Source organism: Tenrec ecaudatus, chromosome 14, assembly GCF_050624435.1.
Source record: "Tenrec ecaudatus isolate mTenEca1 chromosome 14, mTenEca1.hap1, whole genome shotgun sequence".
Lineage (NCBI taxonomy): Eukaryota > Metazoa > Chordata > Mammalia > Afrosoricida > Tenrecidae > Tenrec > Tenrec ecaudatus.
The window spans coordinates 33,363,301-33,386,341 of record NC_134543.1 but is presented as its reverse complement, the minus strand read 5'-3'; the positions used below and the strand labels follow the sequence as shown (position 1 = coordinate 33,386,341).

The 23,041-nt window shown below is 42.3% G+C and overlaps 1 protein-coding gene across 7 annotated transcripts in view; it reads left to right on the top strand.

The window, feature by feature from the left end:
• Positions 1–23,041, top strand: part of PCNX1 (pecanex 1) — a 182,609-nt gene that overhangs the window by 136,004 nt on the left and 23,564 nt on the right. For all 7 annotated transcript variants that reach the window (XM_075531995.1, XM_075531997.1, XM_075532000.1 and 4 more), the window contains 6 exons: positions 5,030–5,138; positions 5,881–6,010; positions 10,471–10,529; positions 12,463–12,678; positions 17,190–17,443; positions 20,148–20,378. In XM_075531995.1, the coding sequence (XP_075388110.1) occupies positions 5,030–5,138; positions 5,881–6,010; positions 10,471–10,529; positions 12,463–12,678; positions 17,190–17,443; positions 20,148–20,378 (999 nt within the window). The remainder of the gene's footprint in view (positions 1–5,029; positions 5,139–5,880; positions 6,011–10,470; positions 10,530–12,462; positions 12,679–17,189; positions 17,444–20,147; positions 20,379–23,041) is intronic.

Genomic DNA, 23,041 nt, shown 5'->3' with positions numbered 1-23,041 from the left:
GTCTGTAACATCCCCTAAACAATGGTGTGCCTTAAGAGTCCGTGAAAAATCTAGACCTACAGCTAGAGAGAGAAGATTAACTTCAGTAGACAAGTTAGAGAGAAACACTAATAATTTTATGTTTTTAAATAAATTGTTGGATGCCATGGACTGGGACCCTCCTCCGAATCAGTGCTGTGGTTGAGCCCAGTGTAGCAGCCACTGGTGCGCCCGTCTCCCTGAAGGGCTTCCTCTTTCCCAGGGGCCCTGAGCTTTACCGTTCCTAATGTCTTCTCCAGACACTGGTTCCTCCTGATAGCATGTCCAAAGCATGTGTATGTAAGCTGACATCTTTCCATCTTCTAAAGAGTACTCGGGCTGTATTTCTTCCGAGACAGATCTGTTTATTCTATGGCAATCTGTGGTATATTTATTCTTCACCCACACCATAATTTGAAGACCTCAATCCTTCCTCCGTCTTCCATATTCATTGTCCAGCTTCCATGTGCTTATGAGGTGATTAAAATATGACTGCATCAGGTGTGCCTTACTTCTCAACGTTACATCGGTGCTTTTTAAAAATACTTTTATGGGATCTTACACAGCAGATTTGCCCAGTGCACTGGGTGGTTTGATTTCTTGACTGCTTTTTCTATGAGTATTGATTAGATATACAAGTAAAATGAAATCCTTGCCAACTTCAATCTTTACTTTCTTTGCCGTGCTGCTGCTTTGTTGGCCTAGTTGTGACGACTTCTGTTTCTTTGTTTTGAGGTATAATCCATCCTGGAAGCTGTGCTCTTTGATCTTTATAAGTAAGTACTTCAAGGTATTTTAGCTTTCAGCAAGCAAGGTTGTGTCATCTATATATCATAAGTTGTTAATGAGTATTTCTCCGATCTTATTCACAAAGCTCATCTTGGATTAGTTGCTCAACATACAGATGGATAGTGTGGTACAAGGATACAACTCTGATACATGGCTTTCCTGACTTTAAACCACACAGTGTCTCCTTGTTCTGTCCTGCCTCTTGTATTATGTGTGGTGTTTGCATGAGCACATTAAGGGCTTTGGTAATTTCTGTTTTCACAATGTTAACCAGAATTTGTTATCCTCAGTTGACTGCCGTTGCATAGCCAAGGAAGCGCAAGTCTTCCTGATACTCGTTACATTCGGCCCGTTCTGGAAGGTCAATAGTGATAGCGCCTTCTGAAGCCAGCTTGTACCTCTGGCAGCTCCTGCCTTCGCATCCCTGCATCTGCTTTTGAATTACCTTCAGTATAATTGTCCTTGCATGTGATATTAATATTATTTGATAATGTCCACATGCCTTCAGATTACCTTGCTTTAAAATGGGAACAAATGTGGATTTCTTCCAGTCGTTTGGCCAGCGGGCTGTCTTTCCAAGTTTCTTGCACTAGGTGAGTGAGCACTGCAGGGTTGCATCCGTTTGTTGGCGCACCTCAGTTGACATTTCACCAATTCCTGGTCCTTGTTTTCACCTGTGCCTTCAGTGCAGCTTGAACTTCATCCCTCAGTACCATCCGCTCGTGTTCACGTGCTGCTTTCTGGGAAACTCGGACTACCAGCTCTCTTCAGTGACTGCGTCTTCCTTCCATCTTCCTCAGATGCCTCTTGCCGTATCAGTCGATTGTTTGCCCGCAAACTCCCTCAGTCTTGGAACCAACTGCGGTTGCAGTACCGCCTTCCTAGCCAGACCTTGCGCTGAATTACCGGTATCTCTTCTCAATGGCGCGCTTTGTACAGTCATGTAATAGAAAGCGTTGTAAATTAAAGGGTGCTTAGATTTTATATTTATACTGACCACATCCAGAGGATTTTAAGATACATTGTCCCACGTGATAGGTAACAGAAGCGGAAGCATGTGAGCAGCTACAAAACACCAGGAAAGCTCAACCATCGGAGGGTTAGCCTGCTCAGCCCCACTTGAAATGGATTGGGGAAGAGAAAATATAAAGCTTTAGAGAATAGCTTGAGAGGTTCTGAAAGTACGTCAGTTATGGTAAAGGTTTAATCTAGGATAGAACCATAAAAATGGAATTGGCAAGGTTTTAGAGATGAGTAACTACATTAATAGGGTGCAGTGCATTTAATATATATCATATATTTCAGTCTTATGTTAGTTCAAGAAGAGCTAGCCTACATTTTACCATTTATTCCCTCTTGTGATGAGCACACTAAGTAACCAGGAGAGGACTTGGCTATCGCAACAGAAAAGTGTCTGTGTAAAGAAGTAGGAGAGGCTTCAAGTGTTCATGGGAAAAGTGGAGTGGAAAGATACCAGGCTTCTTCCATGAACTTGTTAAGCCCATTTGTATGTGGTTTCTTACAAATTTAATATATAGATATTATGTTATATAGATAAAAGATAGCAAATAGAGTACTATCTAAATTAACTATTAAATTTTAAATTAACCATTAAATACTTAATTTAAGTATTAATTGAATAGACAGATTGCATATTATATAGTTTACAATATTAAATAGATGATATAGATGTGATTATACTGGTTGGAAAAAAAGTCACTTACACCTAGGCATAAGTCAAATAATCCTTGAATTCACTTATTTTTTTTAACCATTTTATTAGGGGCTCATACAGCTCTTATCACAATCCATGCATACATCCATTGTGTCAAGCACATTTGTACATTTGTTGATCTCATTCTCAAAACACCTACTTTCTACTTGAGCCCTTAGTATCAGCTCCTCATTTTCCCCTCCCTCTCTCCTTCCCCCTCCCCACTGAACCCTTGATAATTTATAAATTACTATTGTTATATCTTACACCATCTGACGTCTCCCTCACCCACTTCTCTGCTGCCCGTCCCCCAGGGAGGAGGTTATATGTAGACCTTGTAATCTGTTCCCCCTTTCTCCCCCACCCTCCCGATATCGCCACTCTCACCACTGATCCTGATGTGTTCATCTGTCCTGGATCCCCTGTATTTACAGTTCCTATCTGTGCCAGCGTACATCCTCCGGTCCAGCCGGATATGTAAGGTAGAATTTGAATCATGATAATGGAGGGGGGGGGGGAAGCATTCAAGAACTAGAGAAAAATTATATATTTCATCGTTACTACACTGCACCCTGACTGGCTCGTCTTCTCCCCGCAACCCTTCTTCAATGGGATGTCCAATTACCCAATGATGGGCCCTGGGTCCCCTCTCCACACACACCCTCATTCACAATGCTATGATTATTTTTTTTTATCTTTGATGCCTGACACCTGAACCCTTTGAAGCCTGCTGATCTCACAGGCTGTTGTGCTTCTTCCATGTGGGCTTTGTTGTTTCTCACTTAGATGGCCCGTTGTTTATCTTCTAGCCTGTAGGACCCCAGAATCTATATATTTTGACAGCTGGGCACTGTCAGCTTTCTTCGCCGCATTTGCCTCTGCACCTGATTTGTCTTCAGCGTTTGTGTGGGGGTAGGCTTCTTCCATGTGGGCTTTGTTGTTTCTCAATTCACTTATAATAATGGGGTTCATAATACTTTGATTTCTCAAGCATTTATTTGAATATGTACCAGGAACTATCCTAAATGCTTAGAACAAAACACAAAGAGCCATGCCTGTACATTTTATATGGTCACTAAATAGAATTTGATATTAAGCACGTAAGATACAGGGATCTCTTTTAGATACATGTTATTTTAAGATTTAAAATGTACCCCCAATTTCTTTCCAAAAATCAAATGTTTAAAAATGTTTTTACTAACCCAACTACTCATCATCCATGTACTGTATATATTTGAGTATAAGCCGACCCAAATATCTGCCAAAGCACCTAATTTTACCACAAAAACTGCATTAAAAATGTGCTGGAAAAACTCGGCTTATACTCGCGTATATACGATAATTGTATATCATTTTCTTCATTATTAAAGCGAAGATTTCAGTGCAATCTGGGTCACGTGTAGAATGTAAAAAGTGTTCTGACTTGCAGCGTTTAAGCCCCTGTCCCGGCAGTGTGATGGTCCCTGCGCTGCTTTTCCTTACTCTGGTCCGCTTGCTGAGTCACGCAAAGAGCATTGGCCTTCAGCAGCAGTCTCTGAAGTCGAGGTTCTTGTGTACATTGGAGGTTAAGCAGATTCGTTGATAAATCAACCAGAAGATGGTTTTTAAAAGTGTGCTGTGCTTGAAGTGTAGCTACCTGAGTTGTTGAGAGCGTGTTCCTCCGAAGATTCTGTAGTTCTGTCTCGATAGATTGGACTTTGTCCTGCCCAGTCTAGGAAAGACGTGCTAAATAGTAAAGCTGATCCAAATGTAAATGAGATTAAAATGTATATTGTGCTACCAGTCACTGTAACAATTGAGGTATATGAGCAATGCCTGACATACCCAAAATTAATGTCCCTCATAAACTGGAAGGAAGAGCTGCTTCACAGCTTTGTCCCTGCCTGGCTGATCTCCTCTAGGTACTCCTTTTGGAAGTACAGGAGCCCTGGTGGCGTACTGGTTACGCATTGGGCTTCTAATTGCAAGGTCATCGGTTCAAAATCACCTGCCACTCCAAGGGAGCAAGCCTGCACTTTCTATACCTATAACGAGTTCCAAGCCTTGGAGATCCAGGGGCAGTTCTACCCTGCCTTGTAGGGTCACTGAGTCGAACTTGACTCAGTGGCGTTGAGTTTTTGAGTCTGATGTTACGTTTAAGAGCTGCTTCACTGCCAAATGCTAAAACTTACAGGTAGTAGGCTTGAAAGTGCATGTTTGTACACACGCGTGCACACACACACACGCACGCATGCGTTTCTGTGTTCTGCTGGGATTACTAGTATGGCCACTGGAGGGCATAGAATTTTTTAAGCAGATGAGACACAAGGCCATACATCAGCTTGCTCAATCTTTACTTGAAAGATAAAATGTATTGTGTTGGTAATCGATAGGTCTTTTACTTTTGACAAATGTAAAATTAAAATAATCTCAATACCACGGCCCTGTTAGGAAGAAAGCGTTTCCATTTTTTCGCTCGCGTATTTGTTGATAACTGTTTTGCTAATTGGCTTTCCTTTCCTCCGACAGCTTTGGGAGCTCCTCTATAAGCTGCAGTTTGTGTACACCTACATTGCCCCGTGGCAGATCACGTGGGGTTCTGCTTTCCATGCTTTTGCTCAGCCCTTTGCAGTGCCCCGTATCCTTCTAAGTGCAGTTTTATGAGATGGGCAGTCATATCCTTCATGAAAATAGCGGTCTGCAGGCAGAAGCTTTCACGGGCATGGAATATAGTTAGTGTATGATAACTTATTGCACATTCATAATTCCTCAGATTCACACCCATGTTGATTTTATTCCTTCAACATCTGTAAAAATCTGAGCCACAGATGCCTGAATGTGAGAAAGGTATTAACATTGAATGCCGGTTGAAAACTTTGCTTGTGTATGTGAGTGTTAAAATCAAGAAACTTTGAAGACATGTAAAATGTGTTAAAAATAGTTTTAAATAAATGAAGATATTAAAAATTTTCATAATCATGATTTGAATACATGTAAATTTTTCTATCCATCATTTCTTGAAACTATTTTCTAGATAAAAGTAAAGATTTGTGCCTTCATAAATGTTACAGCATTTACAGACTCATATAACATTTATAAATTTTCATTTTAATCTCCTGGATAAGTAAACCTAACCATCTCTACCCAAGACTGATAAGTAGACTTTCACCAAATCTACGTCAGCGTGCATTCCGTTGGGTCCCTTTGCAGTCTCATGCTAGGGTGTACTTTCTGGTGTATGTCTTTCTTCCTGCTTGTACTCCCTTGGTGTTCTGCCGTGAATCTCACTCTTGCAGTTGCTGTAATTTACATGTTTGGGAGATGCATTTGTAACTTGGTGCTAAGGAGAACGTTACGTTCCTTAACCAGCCTTCCCGCAGACTCGGCCATGCTGTTTGTGCAGGCTGCGGTGTCAGCCTTCTTCTCCACTCCACTCAGCCCTTTCCTGGGAAGCGCGATATTCATCACTTCATATGTTCGGCCGGTGAAGTTCTGGGAGAGAGACTATAAGTGAGTAAAAGAAAATGTTTGATCTTTTGTTGTTTTTAAGCCAAAGAGAAGAAGTTTATCGGAGCCCACACAGGAAACCCTAGAGGGGCCCAGCACCCCCTACTGTGTAGGCATGCCCAGCAAAGGTTCACACCATTCACTCTACCCCCATGTCCCAGAGGGACTCCCCTGGAGCCAAGCCCCAGAGCCCCAGGACTGGCTGGGGGTGGGGACCGTTTTGTCATATGTACAATTATTTTTAAAAGTTATTTATGCTTTATGATTTGTTGTGTTGAAATGTTTATTTTTGCTAAGGAATGATCAACTCAAAATGTGAGAATTATAGCCAAAATAGAAAAGTCAGAGAAATTACTTTGACTTTTCTATTTTCTGTTCAAAATCTTTAAAACAGCTGTAATTTAACATACTCCTCTATATCTTCCTTTGAGTGGTATTTCTTGGCATTAGTCTGTGTTGCTATCTCTGTTATGCTTGATATTTATAATGTTACATTATATCAATAATTCTAAGTTACAGCTTTTTTTCATAAGTGTATCTTTTTAGTGGCCATCTTTGTACATAAAGTGATTTCTTCATTTTGGCATGATTCCTTAAGCTAATTATTAATATAATTCCCAGAAACTATCGTTGTATGCCATCTCTCCAGACTTCAGTTTACTTATTTGCGAAACAGTTCCTAAAGGGGAAATTATTGAATCAGTAAGCATAAACGTTTTAAAAGTCTTCACTTTAACAAGTGAATTCCACAAAGCTTGTATTAGTCATTTATCATTCTACTGGCCCTCTCCTCTCCAAGACTGTCTTTCTCTCAGAATTTTCACATACTGGAAATATTAACAGGTGAAAATCGTCATGTCCCTTTTAAACAATGAATTTGGTCCTAGGCTTGAGACTTTTACTTAGGTCTTTTCTCCAATAGCACACTGTCTTAAATGACGCTTCCCACTTTGTTACCTTATGCGTTCCCCAGGTTAAAATCCGGTCCCCTTCTTTACTCACGAGCATGTTTCTAGCACAGAGCGTTTTCTGACAGCGGTTCTCAAGCCCAGTACACTCTTAAAATGTATTGAGGGTCCCAGGGAGTTTTTGTTTCTCTGAGTTTTATTTATCTATTTGCTTTATTAGAAATCAAAGTTCAGAGAATTTTAGTGAATATTTGCAAACTTTTTTAAACCCACTATATGTTAGCAGCAATGGGAGTCGCTATCTCTGCCCTCTTCCTTCTCAGAATCAGTGAGAAGAGCGTCCTTGTTTTAGTTTTACAGATGTCTTTAATAGTCATCAAAGGCTTAGTAAAACCGGACGGTCATTGTGTCAGTTCTGACTCATAGCCACTCTAAAAAAACAGAGGCGAACTGTTCCTTTGGATTTTCAAAACTTTAAGTCTTCACAGGAGTAGACAGCCGCATCTTTTGTACAGGAGTAGAAAGCCTTGTCTTTCTCCCTGAGAGCAGCTGGTGGTTTCGAACTACTGACCTTGTGGTTATCAGCATAACCACTATGTTCCCAGGCCTCCATCCAAGCGAGGCTCCTAGGTTTAGGATAACCGGCAACTAGAGTCTCATATCTGCTTTTCCAATCAGTATGTCTGTTGCAGTGTGCTTTGTTTGAAATACAAGGAGTCTTCAAACAGTTCATGGAAAGCGCCTGTGTAAAAAAACTTGTAGATTTCTTTTTTGCGAGAAATTGTGTACTAACATGTTATACCAAGTCTGAACAGGATCTATTTTGAGACACTGAGAAAGATAAGACATCAAGTTTGAGAAGAGCCCCTATCTGAAGCAAGGACAAACATGAAATGTAGAGTGAAGCTTTTGTGGAAGAATGGTGGAATCAATGGTGCTTCACAAAAAATGTTGGGAACAGTGCCTCAAAGCAAACCAGCAAGTTCCGGATGGGTCCTTTGTCTTAAGAAAGGACGAGACAGTATTGGAGGTGAAGCCCACAGCAGCAGATCAATCACATCACTTTGCAAGGAAACCATTTTGCTCGGGTCCCATTTGAAGAGGTCTGGTGAAGTATAGCAGAAGCAACAGCCCACTCTATCTCACTCACTGCCGTTGAGGGGGTTCCTACAGACCCTACTAGATAGGGAAGAACTGCTCTTACACGTTCTCCAAGACTGTAAATCTCTGCAGGAGTAGAAAGCCTCATCTTTCTTCCTTGGAGTGGCTGGTGGTTTCGAACTGCAGATCTTACAGGTAGCAGCCCAATGCATAAACCCCACGCCATCAGGCTCCTCGCCCAACTCCATAGACATCTCACTTGGTCCAATTGGCACAGTTCTCACTAAAAAATTGGAATTGAGCAAGCTTTCTGTTCATCGAGTTCCAAAACTGTTGATCACAGATCAGCCTTAAGTAACACCAGAGCTGTCAATACAGGTTCAAGCTAATGGGATCAGGACCCTGAAGCCTTTCTAGGAAGAATTGTAAGGAAATTAAACATGGCTCTACCAGTACGATCTTAAAGACAAAGCACATTTATAAAGCAGTAGCTATTGAGCGGTGGAAGTGGTCCAGTCAAAGGCAAAGTGGACTTGTCAAGAGCAAGAAGCCACGGCAACAGCTCTGGGGGCTGCTGAAGGCATTTTGCTTGTTGACTTCCTAGAGGACCAAAGGATAACTTATTGTCTGCTTATTGTTTCTCATCTTATGGTGAAATTTGTGGTTTTAATAGAAAAATGTCTGGGAAACCTTCATCAGAACATCCTTTTCTATCACAACAATGCCTCTCTTCATTCCTCTCATCCAACAGTGGCAATTTTGTGAAAGCTTTGATGGGAAATCATCCACCTCACATTCCTGATTTGGCTCCTTCTGATTGCCTTGTACTTCCTAATCTTTAAAAATACCTTTAAAGAGCACCTTCATTTGGTTTTATTTAGTTAATAATACGAAAAGAAAAAAAACCAACCAACCTTGTCTTTGTTTAGGTAAGCCCCCAGAACTCTCACTTCTTTGGGGGTGCACTAAATGACTCATAGCACAACTTGCAAAAGATCTTGAGCTTGATGGAGTTTACGTTGGGAACTAAAGTTTATTTATTTTTATCTTTTAACTCCATCTTTCCACAGACTTTTTGGCATTCCCTCATATATTAAAAAAAAATAAACAACTTGGCCTTTACAGATATGTAGTTGAGAAAGAAACAAGTGTATTAAGCCTTTTCACTAACTGTGGATTTTAATTTTTGGTGCTACATTACAATATGAAGAATGATAGTGATGATATCAAATCTAAAGCCCTACCCATGAGTCTTTAAAACCAACTTAAATCAAATCATCTGATTTTCTACTTTGAATGAATCTATGCATAATTTTATAGCATCACTTACTGGTCATTTAGGAAATGATTGGTTCCCTCAGTAACTCCAAGCTCAATGCCCTGTGAGCAGGGCAGAACTGCCTGGGTGGGCTTCTGGGGCTGTTGACTTGTATAAAGGCAGAAAACTTTCCTCTGTTCTCCTGTGGGGATGCGGGCCTGATGTGAGCTGCTGATCTTGTGACTAGCTGGTAATACACTATACCCCAGTGCTCCTTTCCTGAGCAATGTAGATCTGAATACGTACACGCTTCCTGCCCAGCGTTTTTAAAAATAGATTCATTAAGACCACCACCAGTGGGGGTGGAGGAAAGCTTTTGTAAGGAAACTTTGAAGCTCATGATAGGGAGTACACATTTTCCAAAACTTCAGTTTTTGTTAAAGTCTTAAATGTTGTCACTGACAACAGATCTTGTCAGTTGTTTTTCAGGAAATGATAGGCTCACTTTCTTTATTTTTCAAGAAATGTCTGTTAAATACCCATGCCTGAATAATCTCAGTATAGCAGTGTATATCTTCTCATTTTCTACAAAGACTATTAAGACGTGTCTCTGGAGAAGAGTGGAAATTTAGTAAAATCATTTTTCTTGCAGAGTTCTTGATGTCCACTGCCTTTGTGTTAATGTACCAACACAATTGTTAGCACAGTGAGAAAAGGTGAAGAGTAACTCAGTCTTGTGAGGAGTACTTTGCATCTTGTAAAGTCCCCGTCATGGGTTCCAGCAACACATTCCATGACTCGCTTTCCTAAGGAATACCACCAGACGTTGGGAGAGGCACCCGCCTCTGGCAAAGAGTGCCTCGTCCACTAGGCATTGTAAAGGGCAGCTCTAACGTGCATTTTCTTATTCTGTTTTCTGCAGTATGTTCACTGATAACTTGCTATGCATTGTTCAAGGAAACATCTGTTTGGAAAAACTTGAATATGGAGGGGTGGGGAGTGGGAGATCCAAAGAGAGTAAAAACTGAGTTATCCAGAAGTTTTTTCCTTATACTAATGTAGGTCTTGCCAAAGATTTTACAAGGTGGTAATATATATTTCAATTATATTCTATGACTTTCTTCCTCATCTTTAATTGTTAAACATTTTTAATGTATAAAAAAGTAACTGAAAATAATTTATTTTGTCATCTTCAGCACAAAACGAGTGGATCACTCAAATACCAGATTGGCGTCTCAGCTTGATAGAAATCCAGGTAATAACTCTGATCGCTGGGAAAAGAAGCAAGGATAAGAAACGTTATATGTGTATTTCAGACAAAGCTTGTTGGGGATCCTCTGTGGGTTCCAAATGAAAATCTTGCACATTTGAAAAAATGTCTCTTTTGTATGCCCATCTTTTATAAAATACTGCTGGTAGGATTAAAATAGGCCATTTGAAAGTTCTTCTATCAGGTGAAGAAGAAGAGTGAGTTCAGTTCGTGCTAGACAGGGCCAGGGAAGGGTATGCACGCGCATTGACACCCACTGCGTCTCGCTCTCCCTCCCTCTCTGATGTTCAGGAAGATGGAAACTCTCGTTTGTTGTATGTGGACACGTAGCAGTTAGATGAGATTTCAGTGGGTGGCCTCTTGGTGGTGAGGTCCTATTATTTGGTAGTATGGTATCTTAATTTTGTCATTTGGGAAATAATACGTCAACTCACTCAGCAATCTGGCACAGAGCCTCCAGCACAAGTGGCTCCTGCATTAGCTAGAATGTCAATGTATTAATTTACTCAAAGAAATATTCACTCCCAAGTAGACTGGAAAATTTGTGTCCACTCTGTTTGCAAATTTCCTCAAATGCTCTGCCCACCTGAGAAGTTAAATTATAATCAGCTTGTACATAATTGTCAAATGGAAGCAAGAAGTAATTATTAGTGGCTCTTATTAATTACATGATGCGTATGACTGTCGTGATCATGTTCTAATCAAAGAATCATCAGAAGTTCACAGGTGCTTGCCCAGGGGATGAGAGTGCGTGGGAAGCAGACAGTGCCATTCTGCCTAACTACAGGACCATGTCCTGAATGGACATGTGCACTTTGGTGATGGGCAGACGAAGGACTGGAGAAAGGCATCTTACTGACATTATTGTCCGCTGTTCTCCTTCCGTTATGTTGTTCTTCAGCTAGACGGAATTTAAAACACGCATTAAACTTTGAGTATTTTACCTTTCTCTGCCACTGTACTTTCTACACCCACATGCAAATTATCCCTTTGTGTAGGTTATTTCCAGAGGTGGTTGTTTTCGTTTGAGTCGTGTTTTATCCTAATTTTTTTCTTAAAGGATAACCCTGGCACCAGCCTCTTCGTGTTCTTGGCTGCTACCTCAGTAGATGTAGTTTAGTTATTTTTAAGCTAATGTTACTCACCTTAATATATGTTATCTTTAATATATCAACTCCCCTTTCCCCCCTTTCATTTTGACCGTATTTTGTTTCTTCAAATTTTGGATTATTTTACCGACTTCCTTTACCAGTTTTAGCGTTTTGTTCTTGTTCTGAATTTCCTGTTTCCCCTTTTCCTTTGCATGGTTTCAACTGTAAGGCATACTGCATTCAAATTTTACAGTGTCATCGCATTTGGAGATGGGTTGTCTTCCATAGATAGCTTCAGTAGGTAGGGTGAGTGTAGAATGTGTGTTGAGTCAATCCCTTTTGAGATTAAACAAGCAAACAAGTGAGCGGAGGTGGGGGTCGGAGAGATGGATCTCCAGGGAACCAGGAAGCAGAAGCTGCAGAGTCAAGGACCTTCCTTTAGAGCCAGCACCCAAATTCGGATGCCTAGCTCCTAAGCTGAGAAAATAAGTGTCTGTCTGCTAAAGCTGCTCCCCTCGAGGAGTGCTACTGGGGCAGCACTAGACAACAAAGAGCTGGGAAGGCCTCTTAGATCCCCGTGATCTAACTCCCACTTTGTGCGTGGCAGCTGGAGATCTGGAGATGCTGATCTCTGAGTGGCGAGCTTTGTTCATTATTTCTTGGTATGTTTTTACATAGAAATTGGAAAGTTGGGAATATTTTCCTTGACCAACAAAACCAGCTACAGTCCTAACTAGAAGTTAGTGTTAATTCTTTTCAACAATCCTGTTTTGTCAATGTAAAGGGATTTGAAGGAAAATGTAATTCAAAAACATTCTTCCTTCTAGGCTCGGATGACAACAACCTGAACTCCATCTTTTACGAACACCTCACCAGATCGCTCCAGCACAGTCTGTGTGGGGATTTGCTGCTGGGACGCTGGGGAAACTACAGTACTGGGGAGTGTTTCATTCTGGCCTCTGACTACCTCAATGCGTTAGTTCACCTTATCGAGATAGGCAACGGGCTGGTCACCTTCCAACTGCGGGGGCTTGAATTCAGAGGTAAGATACTCACTTACCTTGTGTATTATTTCTAAAATGTGCGCCTGTGATGTCCAAAGTGTCACATTGGAATACCAAACAAGAAGGCATTTGACTAGAAAGAGCATCGAGCCAAACCTTGACCCTTGAGGAAATGGCGGGGAGGCTGTGTCTGCCCTCTGGTTACACACGGGGAGACTCCCACTCCACACCGTCCCGAGGCCAGTTGCTGAAAGGCTGAGGGCAGACACGCGGTGCCTTCTATTCTGTGCTCGCTTCAGACCAAGCGCATTCCTGGCCACAGAACTCACAGACAGCGCTCGCCATTGCAGGGCTTATTAGGGAAATGTAAGCAGCTCATTGTGAGGATGGCACAGGCCGGGCAGTATTTCGTTCTGTTACGCTTAGGGTTGCTCTGGGTCAGAACTGGCTCGATGGCCCCTACCGACAACGGCTTACAAAATGTTAAGGATACAGTTATTCTGTCCATAACACTTCTTATCAGCCATTCTGGCAGACATGTCTCTCTGGTTCTTAGCCTCTCACCAAGTCCCTGGTTCTCTGCTGGTTCCGTGGACTGGGACGCCCCACACTGTCTCATGGTCTCAGTACGACGGCCCCTCTGCTCGGTCTCCTGGGATCAGTGCTTCCACGTCTGGTTCCTCTGCTGCTACTTCCGCTTCAAACGGCAGTCTACAATGTGCCCGGCTGTTGGCTCTTCTTTTCTTTTTTTTTTTTTTTTTGGCGATGGACTTTATTTTATTAATTGCATCCACTCACAAATCAGCTTAAGGTCACCAGTGTGTAGACACAATGAGACCGTTGTTGTTTGCAGTCTTTTACTGAAGTGGTGGCAAAGGAATAATTATTTAAAAACAAAAGCAAACCGTGCTTTCTGTCTGAACCCGGAGGTGGCACCGGGCGCAGGGCACACGTTCTGTGTGGCCATCTGTGGGGCGACGTCAGTGCTCCGGGTTGCTTTGTGATCCTGGTGGTGCGCTTGCCCTGCTCTGCAATCCCAGTGGCTCTTCTTTCTCGATAGTCACGATTCTCGCTCTTCCTGCTTCTGAGGGGGCTCATTTTACATCCAGTGAATGGCAAAACTGAGCAAGCTGTTCTATCAAGATTTCTCACCTTCTGTTTGAATGGTCATTCTACTTGCATGTTTCTACACAGTCATTTTGGGGGATTCACAAAGACATGCATACCAAGTAATTTCACCTCACCATAACGCCATAGGCTGCCTGTGGCCTATCTCCTTTGACACAACCATTGTTCTCTCTATTCTTTGTTAATTTAGAAGTGAGGGTCTAAGAGCTTAATGTTAATTTTTCACAAATATTAGGGTGTCTCAGAAGTTCATGGAAAAATAAAATGAAAAGATAATGGATTTTTTTCTGCCAGCTTTTTCAAGCCCTTGTATATGTAGAAAGGTTCTGTTATTTAGCATTTCTTTTTTTCAAATCATTTTATTAGGGGCTCATACAACTCTTCACAATCCATACATACATCAATTGTGTAAAGCACATTTGTACATTCATTGCCCTCGTCATTCTCAAAACATTTGCTCTCCATTTAAGCCCCTGGCATCTGCTACTCATTTTTCCCTCCCTCCTTGCTCCCCCTCCCTCATGAACCCTTGATAATTTGTAAATTATTATTTTGTCATATCTGGCACTGTCTGACGTCTCCCTTCACCCACTTTTCTGTTGTCCGTCCCCCAGGGTATTTAGCATTTCTATATGTGTAATTGAAGGGAATGTTTTTGAAGTGATGTGTAATTGAAGGGAATGTTTCTTATCAATCTGGTCATTTTACCATATTGTCTAGAAAGTCTTCATATCAAAAATAGATCCACTTCTTATTTTCCACACCAATGTGTGTTTGTTTTTTCATAAATCACTTACTGTCCAAGAAGTCATATTTGCCTATCAAAACTCAGATCATACCAAAAAATAGTTGTGATTCTTCACTTAGTCCTAGTGATATATTTTTTTAATCATTTTATTGGGGGCTTATACAATTCTTATCACAATCCATCCATCCATCCATTGTGTCAAGCACATTTGTACATTTGTTGCCATCATCCTTCTCAAAACACTTGCTTTCTACTTGAGCCCTTAATATCAGCTCCTCATTTTACCCCCTCACTCCCCCTTCCCTCATGAACCCTTCATAATTCATACATTATTATTATTTTGTCATATCGTACACTGTCCAACGTCTCCCCTCACCCACTTTTCTGTTGTCCATCCCCCAGGGAGGAGGTTATATGTAGATCTTGTAATCGGTTCCCCCTTTCTACCTCACCTTCCCTCCACCCTCCAGGTTTCACCACTCTCACCACTGGTCCTGAAGGGATCATCTGTCCTGGATTCCCTGTGTTCCCAGTTCCTATCTGTACCACTGTACATCCTCTGGTCTAGCCAGATTTGTAAGGTAGAATTCGGATCATGATAGTTGGGGGCAGAAAGCATTTAGGAACTAGAGGAAAGTTGTATGTTTCATCGTTACTGCCCTGCACCCTGACTGGCTCATCTCCTCCCCGCAACCCTTCAGTAAGGGGGTGTCCAGTTGCCTACAGATGGGCTTTGGGTCTCAACTCTGCACTCTCCCTCATTTACAATGATATGATTTTTTTGTTCTTTGATGCCTGATACCAGATCCCTTTGACACGTCGTGAGCACACAGGCTGGTATGTTCTTCCATGTGGGTTTTGTTGCTTCTGAGCTAGATGGCCACTTGTTTATCTTCAAGCCTTAAGACCCAGACACTACATCTTTTGATAGCTGGGCGTGATATTTTTTTAATGCATAGTTGATTGTCACTCCTAGGCTTAAAATATTTTAGTGGCTTCTGATTGCACTTAAAATACAATTCAAACTTAAAGCACAGTAAAATATTTTTTAATAAAGTAAGGTTTAGACTTTGAACGTGGTTTCTAACAGTAACTGAGTGGTGGAATTGTCCCCACCTACGCAGGCAGGACATCTGAGTACTGTTTCTGCCCATTGCACCTCCTGTGCAGCCATCCCCGTATGCCCATGGGTCTTACGTGGTCTTATGCTGAGCGGGTTTCAGGAGAGCGTCCAGACTTACACAAACTAAGAAAAAATGCCGGCAATCCACTTCTGAAAACCATCCAGTGCAATCCCTGTGTGCCACAGAAGTCTGGCCTAAAACAGTCGTGGGACTGGCAGGAGACCAACCAGCCTTTTGCTCCATTGCACATGAATTTGGCAGCAGCTAGCATCAACGTTGCCCGACCTGGCTTCTGCCGAGTGCTCCACTTAGTTTACCACAGTGGCCTGCCTTCAACTGTGTTGTTGTTGTAAGGTGCATCCTTCAGTTCGGGCTCATAGTGACCGTGCAACAGGACAAAATACTGCCCAGTCCCACACCATCCTCTCTTTCACCGACCCTCTGCTTTCTCAAGCCAGTGTGCTTCTCCCGAGACTGAGTCCTTCTGATAACGTGTCCAGGGGGCACGAGAAGAGATCTACCATCCTTGCTTCTAAGGATCATTTTGACTATCCCGCTTTCGAGACACGTGGGTTTGTTGTGTGTTAGTCCGGGTCCGGCACTGTTCTTCACCAGCACCGCACTACAAATGCGTGCATTCTCCGTTCTTCCCTAGTCCTCGTCCGCCGTTTGCAGGCGTAGGAAGTGATGGGAATACCGTGGCTGCTGGTCAGGCGCACATTAGTCCGCGAAGTACTGTCTTGAGTAACACTTTGAAGATGTCTTTTGCAGCAAATTTGACCAATGCAGTTTTGCTGTGTGATTCATTTTTCTTTGACTGGTATCTCCATGAGTATTGGCTGTGGATCCAAGTAAAATTAAATCCTTGATAATTTCTGTCTTTTCTTTGTTTATCTTGATGTTATCTCTTGGTCCATTTGAGGATTTTGTTAACCTTTGTATTGAGTTTTAATCCATACTGAAAGTATGTGTACTATAATCTTTGATCTTTGTCAGCAAATGCTTCAGATTCTAAAATAATGAACTGTTACAAATTAGTACATGCAAAGAAAGAAGATGTGTACAATATTTCTCCGTGAAGCCTGAACTTGATTTTTGTAAACAGGGTCTCTGGTTCTCTTGAGTTCTACATTGTCTGTATCCCCAATGGCATCAGGAATAATTCAATCCTCACCCAACTTATTTCTATTTCTGAGATAATCTTTCAAGATACGCATTTACGGATTTGCCTTCATTTGATATAAATGCAATTCTAAACCCAAATTTGCAAAGCCTGGAAATCAGTAAGTCAGCGTTAAAGATTGATTACAACACAAATTCTTGACATTCCACAGAAGATAAGTATGTCCTATGCTTTGTTTTTAGAGTCTTCTGTAGTTAGTTGTTAACGAACATTTTCAGACAAATCGATCACGTACCTTCAACTGCGATAACGTGTGTCTTTCTAAATTCCTTGTGCCTTTGAAGCGGTCATTTTTTTTCCCATTGTGGTTCTTCTCCCCCCGCCTGCCCCCCTTCATTTGTAATCATTCTCTCTTTGTCTCTCCAAGGTACTTACTGTCAACAACGGGAAGTGGAGGCCATTACTGAGGGTGTGGAAGAAGATGAAGGGTTTTGCTGTTGTGAGCCCGGCCGCATTCCTCACGTGCTGTCCTTTAATGCTGCAGCGAGCCAGCGCTGGCTTGCTTGGGAAGTGATTGTCACCAAGTACATTCTGGAAGGATACAGCATCACTGACAATAGTGCTGCGTCCATGCTTCAAGTCTTTGATCTTCGGAAAGTACTCACCACCTACTATGTTAAGGTAGTATGTGTCCGATGAGCTCTTCTGATAACTAGGGACTGTTCTTGAAGTTACATGCGAGAGCCGTCCAAAAAGTCATGGAAGGCACTCCAGTATCTTGGCATTTCATTTCACCATGAAACTTTTGAAGCCCCCTTCTATCTACATAGATTCTTGTTCACTTGTGCTTTGCTTCTAAGCAGCGATTTGAATTTCCTAGAATCCAGAAAACTTAGTATGATCTATATCTGCAGATTTTGGAGTTTCTTTGTTAGATCTTATTCCCTTTGTTTTCACTAGCAATGGCAGGTACTATCTCTCTGTTCCGGGCACTATGCGCGCTGAACGTTACGTATGCACTCACATGTAGAATTCTCTGAAGAAATATTAATTTCTTGCTTCATAAGTGAATAACTTAAAGATTAGAATTTAATTCTCCCAAAGTCCTCTAACAAATGGAATATCAGGGTTTGAAACCAGGCCTGTCTGACTCCTGAGTCTATGTTGTTAACCACCGCTTTCCAAAGTTTTCAACAGACTAGGAAATGCTTCTGCAAAGTTCAAGTTGAATATTCACTGAAACGGTGGTTCTCAGTCTGTGGGTCCCAACCCCTTTGGGGTCCAATGACCCTTTCACAAGGGTCGGCTAAGACCATCAGAAAACACATATTTCCGATGGTCTTAGGAAATGAGACACTGCTCCTCTGTCCGTCGCCTGGTGGGTCCGCCCACATGCAGAACGCCCACCTACGAGTATCTGGCGTGAAGACTGTTACCCATGCTACCTCATGCTTCAAGACAATATTTCATTTATTTGTCATTAGAAATATTTTACAATATATACTTACATATTATTTATGTGATGAATCACTGTGCTTTAATTATGTTCAATTTGTGACAATGAAAATACATCCTGCATATCAGTTATTTACATTATGATTCATAACAGTAGAAAAATAACAGTTATGAAGTAGCAACAAAAATAATGTTATGGTTGTGGGGGCACCACCACATGAGGACTGTATTAAAGGGCCGCAGCACTAAAAGGTCTCCTAGAACTCAAAGCTACTGTGCTCCCAGTTACAGTTTCTCACAGCAAGAGAATTCAGATTAAAATCAGGCAGAGCAAGGGACTCTTAGGATATGCCCAGGAGATACCAAGGCTCAGAGCTCCAATTGTCCTCTCCCAGTGGATTTGCGTAGACAGCACTTAATTCTCCCAGCAGCATAGCAGGACAAGCAGAGAGCTCACACAAGCCTCATTGTCCAGACTTACCTGTTGGGGCTCAGTCACATAGATATGATGGCATAGACATGGGTGGCCTTAAGTCTCCAGCCCCTCCCAAGTTGACGTGAAGTTGATATGCTTAGACACCCACCACCATAAGTCTCACTGTTAACAGACGATTTGGCATGATGAAGGTCCCCAGGGAAACCGAGACACTCTAAATCAGGCAGGACATACCAAGCAAGGGCTTCGACATTACCTCTCAGCGCCCCTCTGCTCACTGTGGCCCCGAGCATATTGCCATGATGCTGTTTCACCAGGATTTCAAATACTGGCAAGACCAGCTGCACTGGTTTCCTCAGTGCTTCCCAGCTAGACAGATGAAGCTAAAAGTTCTGACCGTCTACTTCCGAAAATTAACCCTTGCAGACAAAATGGATGACAATAACATAGTGTCCAATATGATGTTGGAAGGTGAGCTCCTCAGATTGGAAATGTCACAAAATCAAATTTGCTGCCATCGAGTCAATACTGACTTACAGGACAAAGTAGAATTGGCCTGTGAGTTTCTACGACTGTAAATGTACAGAGCAGAAAACCTCATCTTTCTCCGATGGGGCAGCAGTGGCTTTGAACTGCTGACCTTACAGTTAGCAGCCCAGATGGAATCATGAAGACGGTACAGGACTGGGCGAGATGATTTGTTCTGGCTTTTCATAAGGTCACTAAGAATCAGCGCTAAGTCGATGGCAACTAGCAACTCCATCAAGTTAAAGTTCCAAAGCAAACTGACAAGGTTGATCCTTTATTGCCCAACTGTTCTAATGAGTTAGTTTGCTAACGATTTTACAGAAATAATTATACCATGGCTTTTCAGTAAAGTCAATATTTTCAAGAGGACTGTGTGCTAAGTTTTAATGACCCAGGTCTGGATGTCCCATATCTATGTCGTTACCTCTATATAACACCCTATTCATGCCCAAACCCCAGGGCTTCTGCTTAATGGTTGATTGAACCTGACCCCATGAAGCTAAGGAGATTGATTTGATAACGTATTTGATGTGTGTGGATGTGTATATGTGGCGGTTTCTGTCTCTAGTTCTGAACATGTATGTAGTTATCATTAGCTAGCTTTCTATCCTGCATCACAAGATGGTTTAACAGCTTGCTCTGAGGAATTTCTTAAACATAGGATAGAGCTTTTCACTTCACGTAAAACAATCGAAATCCACAAGGTAAAAAATCGGGAGACAAGGCATTATTTTGAAGTTACCGTGCTAAACTTATTAAAGTATGAAAGGGTCTCTTGCTGCTGTTGTTGTCTATGTAGGAGGACCTAAGACAGAGTCTGCAGCATTCTTAAAATGTACACGCGCACTCTTGAGCTGGAATGAAATACTCAGGAGCTCTCCTGTCAGTAGAATGCTGTAGATTCGTGTCACTAAAGAGTTAGAACTGTGACTTAACCTTAATTTTTGAATACCTTCTCCACCTCAGGGTATCATTTATTACGTTACCACCTCCTCTAAGTTAGAGGAGTGGCTAGCGAACGAGACCATGCAAGAAGGACTGCGACTCTGTGCAGATCAAAATTACGTCGACGTGGACCCAACATTTAACCCCAACATTGATGAGGATTATGACCATCGCCTCGCAGGCATATCCAGGGAGAGTTTCTGTGTGATCTACCTCAACTGGATAGAGTATTGTTCTTCCCGAAGAGCCAAGGTAAAGGTCGTTTATTTCACGTACACATCTTCGAATCCACGCTTTGTTGTTGCTTCCAGAGCTGGCAGGAATATCTCTGTCGTTTATAATGTGGTCAGTTTTTGCATGCTCTGTTCTGTTTGATCATCTGGTTCATTGTGGTTGGACCAAACCAGCCAATTCTGCGGAAAACAAACCAGAAAGCAACATTCGTTCCCTTTCAGTGTCCAAAGCTCAGTATTCAAGATGGCCCACCACCACTCCCACCCCCCATCGCCCAGGAAAAAAAAATCTATCTTTTCCCCATGTCTAGAGGAGCTCGCCAGAATTCTTCTCTCATGGAGTGACTGGTAGGTTTGAACCGCCAGCCTTCCAGGTTGCAGCTGTCTGTTTTACCATCGCATCCCATAGAACCACCAGTCCCCAGCATACTTTGGTTTACTTGGTGCCATTGGTCCATGTGGGTCCCCTTGACAACCAGTACTTGTTAGCATGATGTGGGATATGTATATACTTACCTTTAGATTTAGCAGTTAATGTATGTCTTCCTGTAACCCACAGGGGCAGTTGTGGCCTGTCCTATAGGGACGGTATGGGTCAGAATGGACTCACTAAGCACTGGGTTTATTTCCTGTTCTGTTTGGGTTTTTTGGCAGCTGCTTCACCAACCTCTCTTTGGGAGAAAGAAGACTGTCTACTCCCTAAAGAGGGACAGATGTGCAAACCCACAAGGCAGCTCTGCCCTGTCCTATAGGGTCGCTTTCAGTTGGAATCGCCTTAGTAGCAGTGAGTTACACCTACCCAATTATATCAGACTTGTGTCTCTTTGCTTCATCAATAAGAAAGGGAGCATTCTTGCAGTTCTATTCTGAACAGTGATCTTTGAACTTTTATACTGGCAGCATAACAATATTTACTGAACTGAACACAAAGCAAACGAACTCATTGTCATTGAAACAGTGCTGACTCATAGTGACCCCTGTGGGTTTCTTTTCTTTTTTAAATCATTTTATTGGGGGCTCATACAACTCTTACCACAATCCATACATACATCAATTGTGTAAAGCACATGTGTACATTCACTGCCCTAATCATTCTCAAAACGTTTGCTCTCCACCTAAGCCCCTGGCATCCGCTTTTCATTTTTTCCTCTCCCTCCCCAGTCCCCCCTCCCTCATGAACCCTTGATAAATGATAAATTATTATTTTGTCATCTCTTGCACTGTCCGAAATCTCCCTTCACCCACTTTTCTGTAGTCTGTCCCCCAGGGAGGAGGTTATATGTAGATCCTTGTAATCGGTTTCCCCTTTCCAACTCACCCTCCCAGTTCTGAAGGAATTATCGGTCCTGGATTCCCTGTGTTTCCAGTTCCTATCTGTACCAGTGTACACACTCTGGTCTAGCCCAATTTATAAGGTAGAATTTGGATCATGATAGTGGGTGGGGGCACGTGGAGGAAACATTTCGGAACTAAAGTTTTATGGTTTTCCTTGCTACATCGCACCCTGACTGGCTCGTCTCCTCCCTCTGTGGGTTGAGACAGTAACTGCTTATGGGAATTGGAAGTCCAATCTTTCTTCAGCAGAGCTGCTGGAGGTTTCAAACTCTTGACCATGTGGATTGCGGCCAAACACATAACTGCTACACCACCAGGGCTCTGGTACTGAGCTGGAGAGCACATTTTATTAAAATTTATTTTGGTAAACTATGTAGAACTAACCTTTCAAACACACACACACACACACACACTCCCCCATGAATATGGCCATACTTTCCTTCCCACAGCTGTGTAGCTTTCATGTCTTCTGCCAGTGCATTTAATTAGCGATTATTGTTGGAGGGCTGTGTAAGTTGCAGTAGTTGCCTCCTGTCTTTTCCTTGATCTTCATCCCCGTCTGCTGACCTCCCCCAGTGTAGTATGTGTTGCCTTCACCCAAGCGAATATAGGCCCGCCCTCTCATTAGCGATTCACCTCCCTTCCTCACCCGTCACTGGTATCCGTCGAAGAATGAGAGAACCTCTTCTTGACTGCTCTTTAATAGTGATCAAATCCAATATTGGCCCTTCTGTGTCGACTAAGCTCGCGCAGTGCAAGGTTCTTTCACTTGGCCCCGTGTTGCTGGTCTGGTGTACCATAGCTAGTTAGCGCGCGCATAGCTAGCGGCATGGGGGTTCCGTCTTTTAGCTGTTGCGAATGGTGCTGGGTGGGCATGCGTGCGCAGCTGTCTGTGCACAGCTCAGCTCTTCTTTCTTTAGCATAGTTACCCGTAACTAGAGGTTGTGGGATTGCTCGTCATATGCTATAAGGGGGCTTCAAAAATTCATGCTAAAATGCTATTAACATTTCATCCCATTTTTCAGTCAACTTTCTGAAGCCCCCTTTTAGTTCGATTTCTGACTTCTTAAAAAGTCTCTTATAGTTTCTCACTGTGCCTGTGTCATTTTACATCCCCCTTAAACCTCCCCCCCACCAGTGTCTAAGGGCTCTGGACTCACCACACTCTTGTCAGTAGTTTTTGTTTTGTTTTGCTGCACTTGCCTATTCATGTTGGGTGGGTTGGCATCTCATTATTGCCTTGGTTTGCGTCTCTGCTGGTAAGTGTTAGACTGATAAACCCCAAGGTGGATGGTTTAAACCACCAGCTACTCCAAGGGAAGAAAAATGAGACTTTCTGCAAAATCT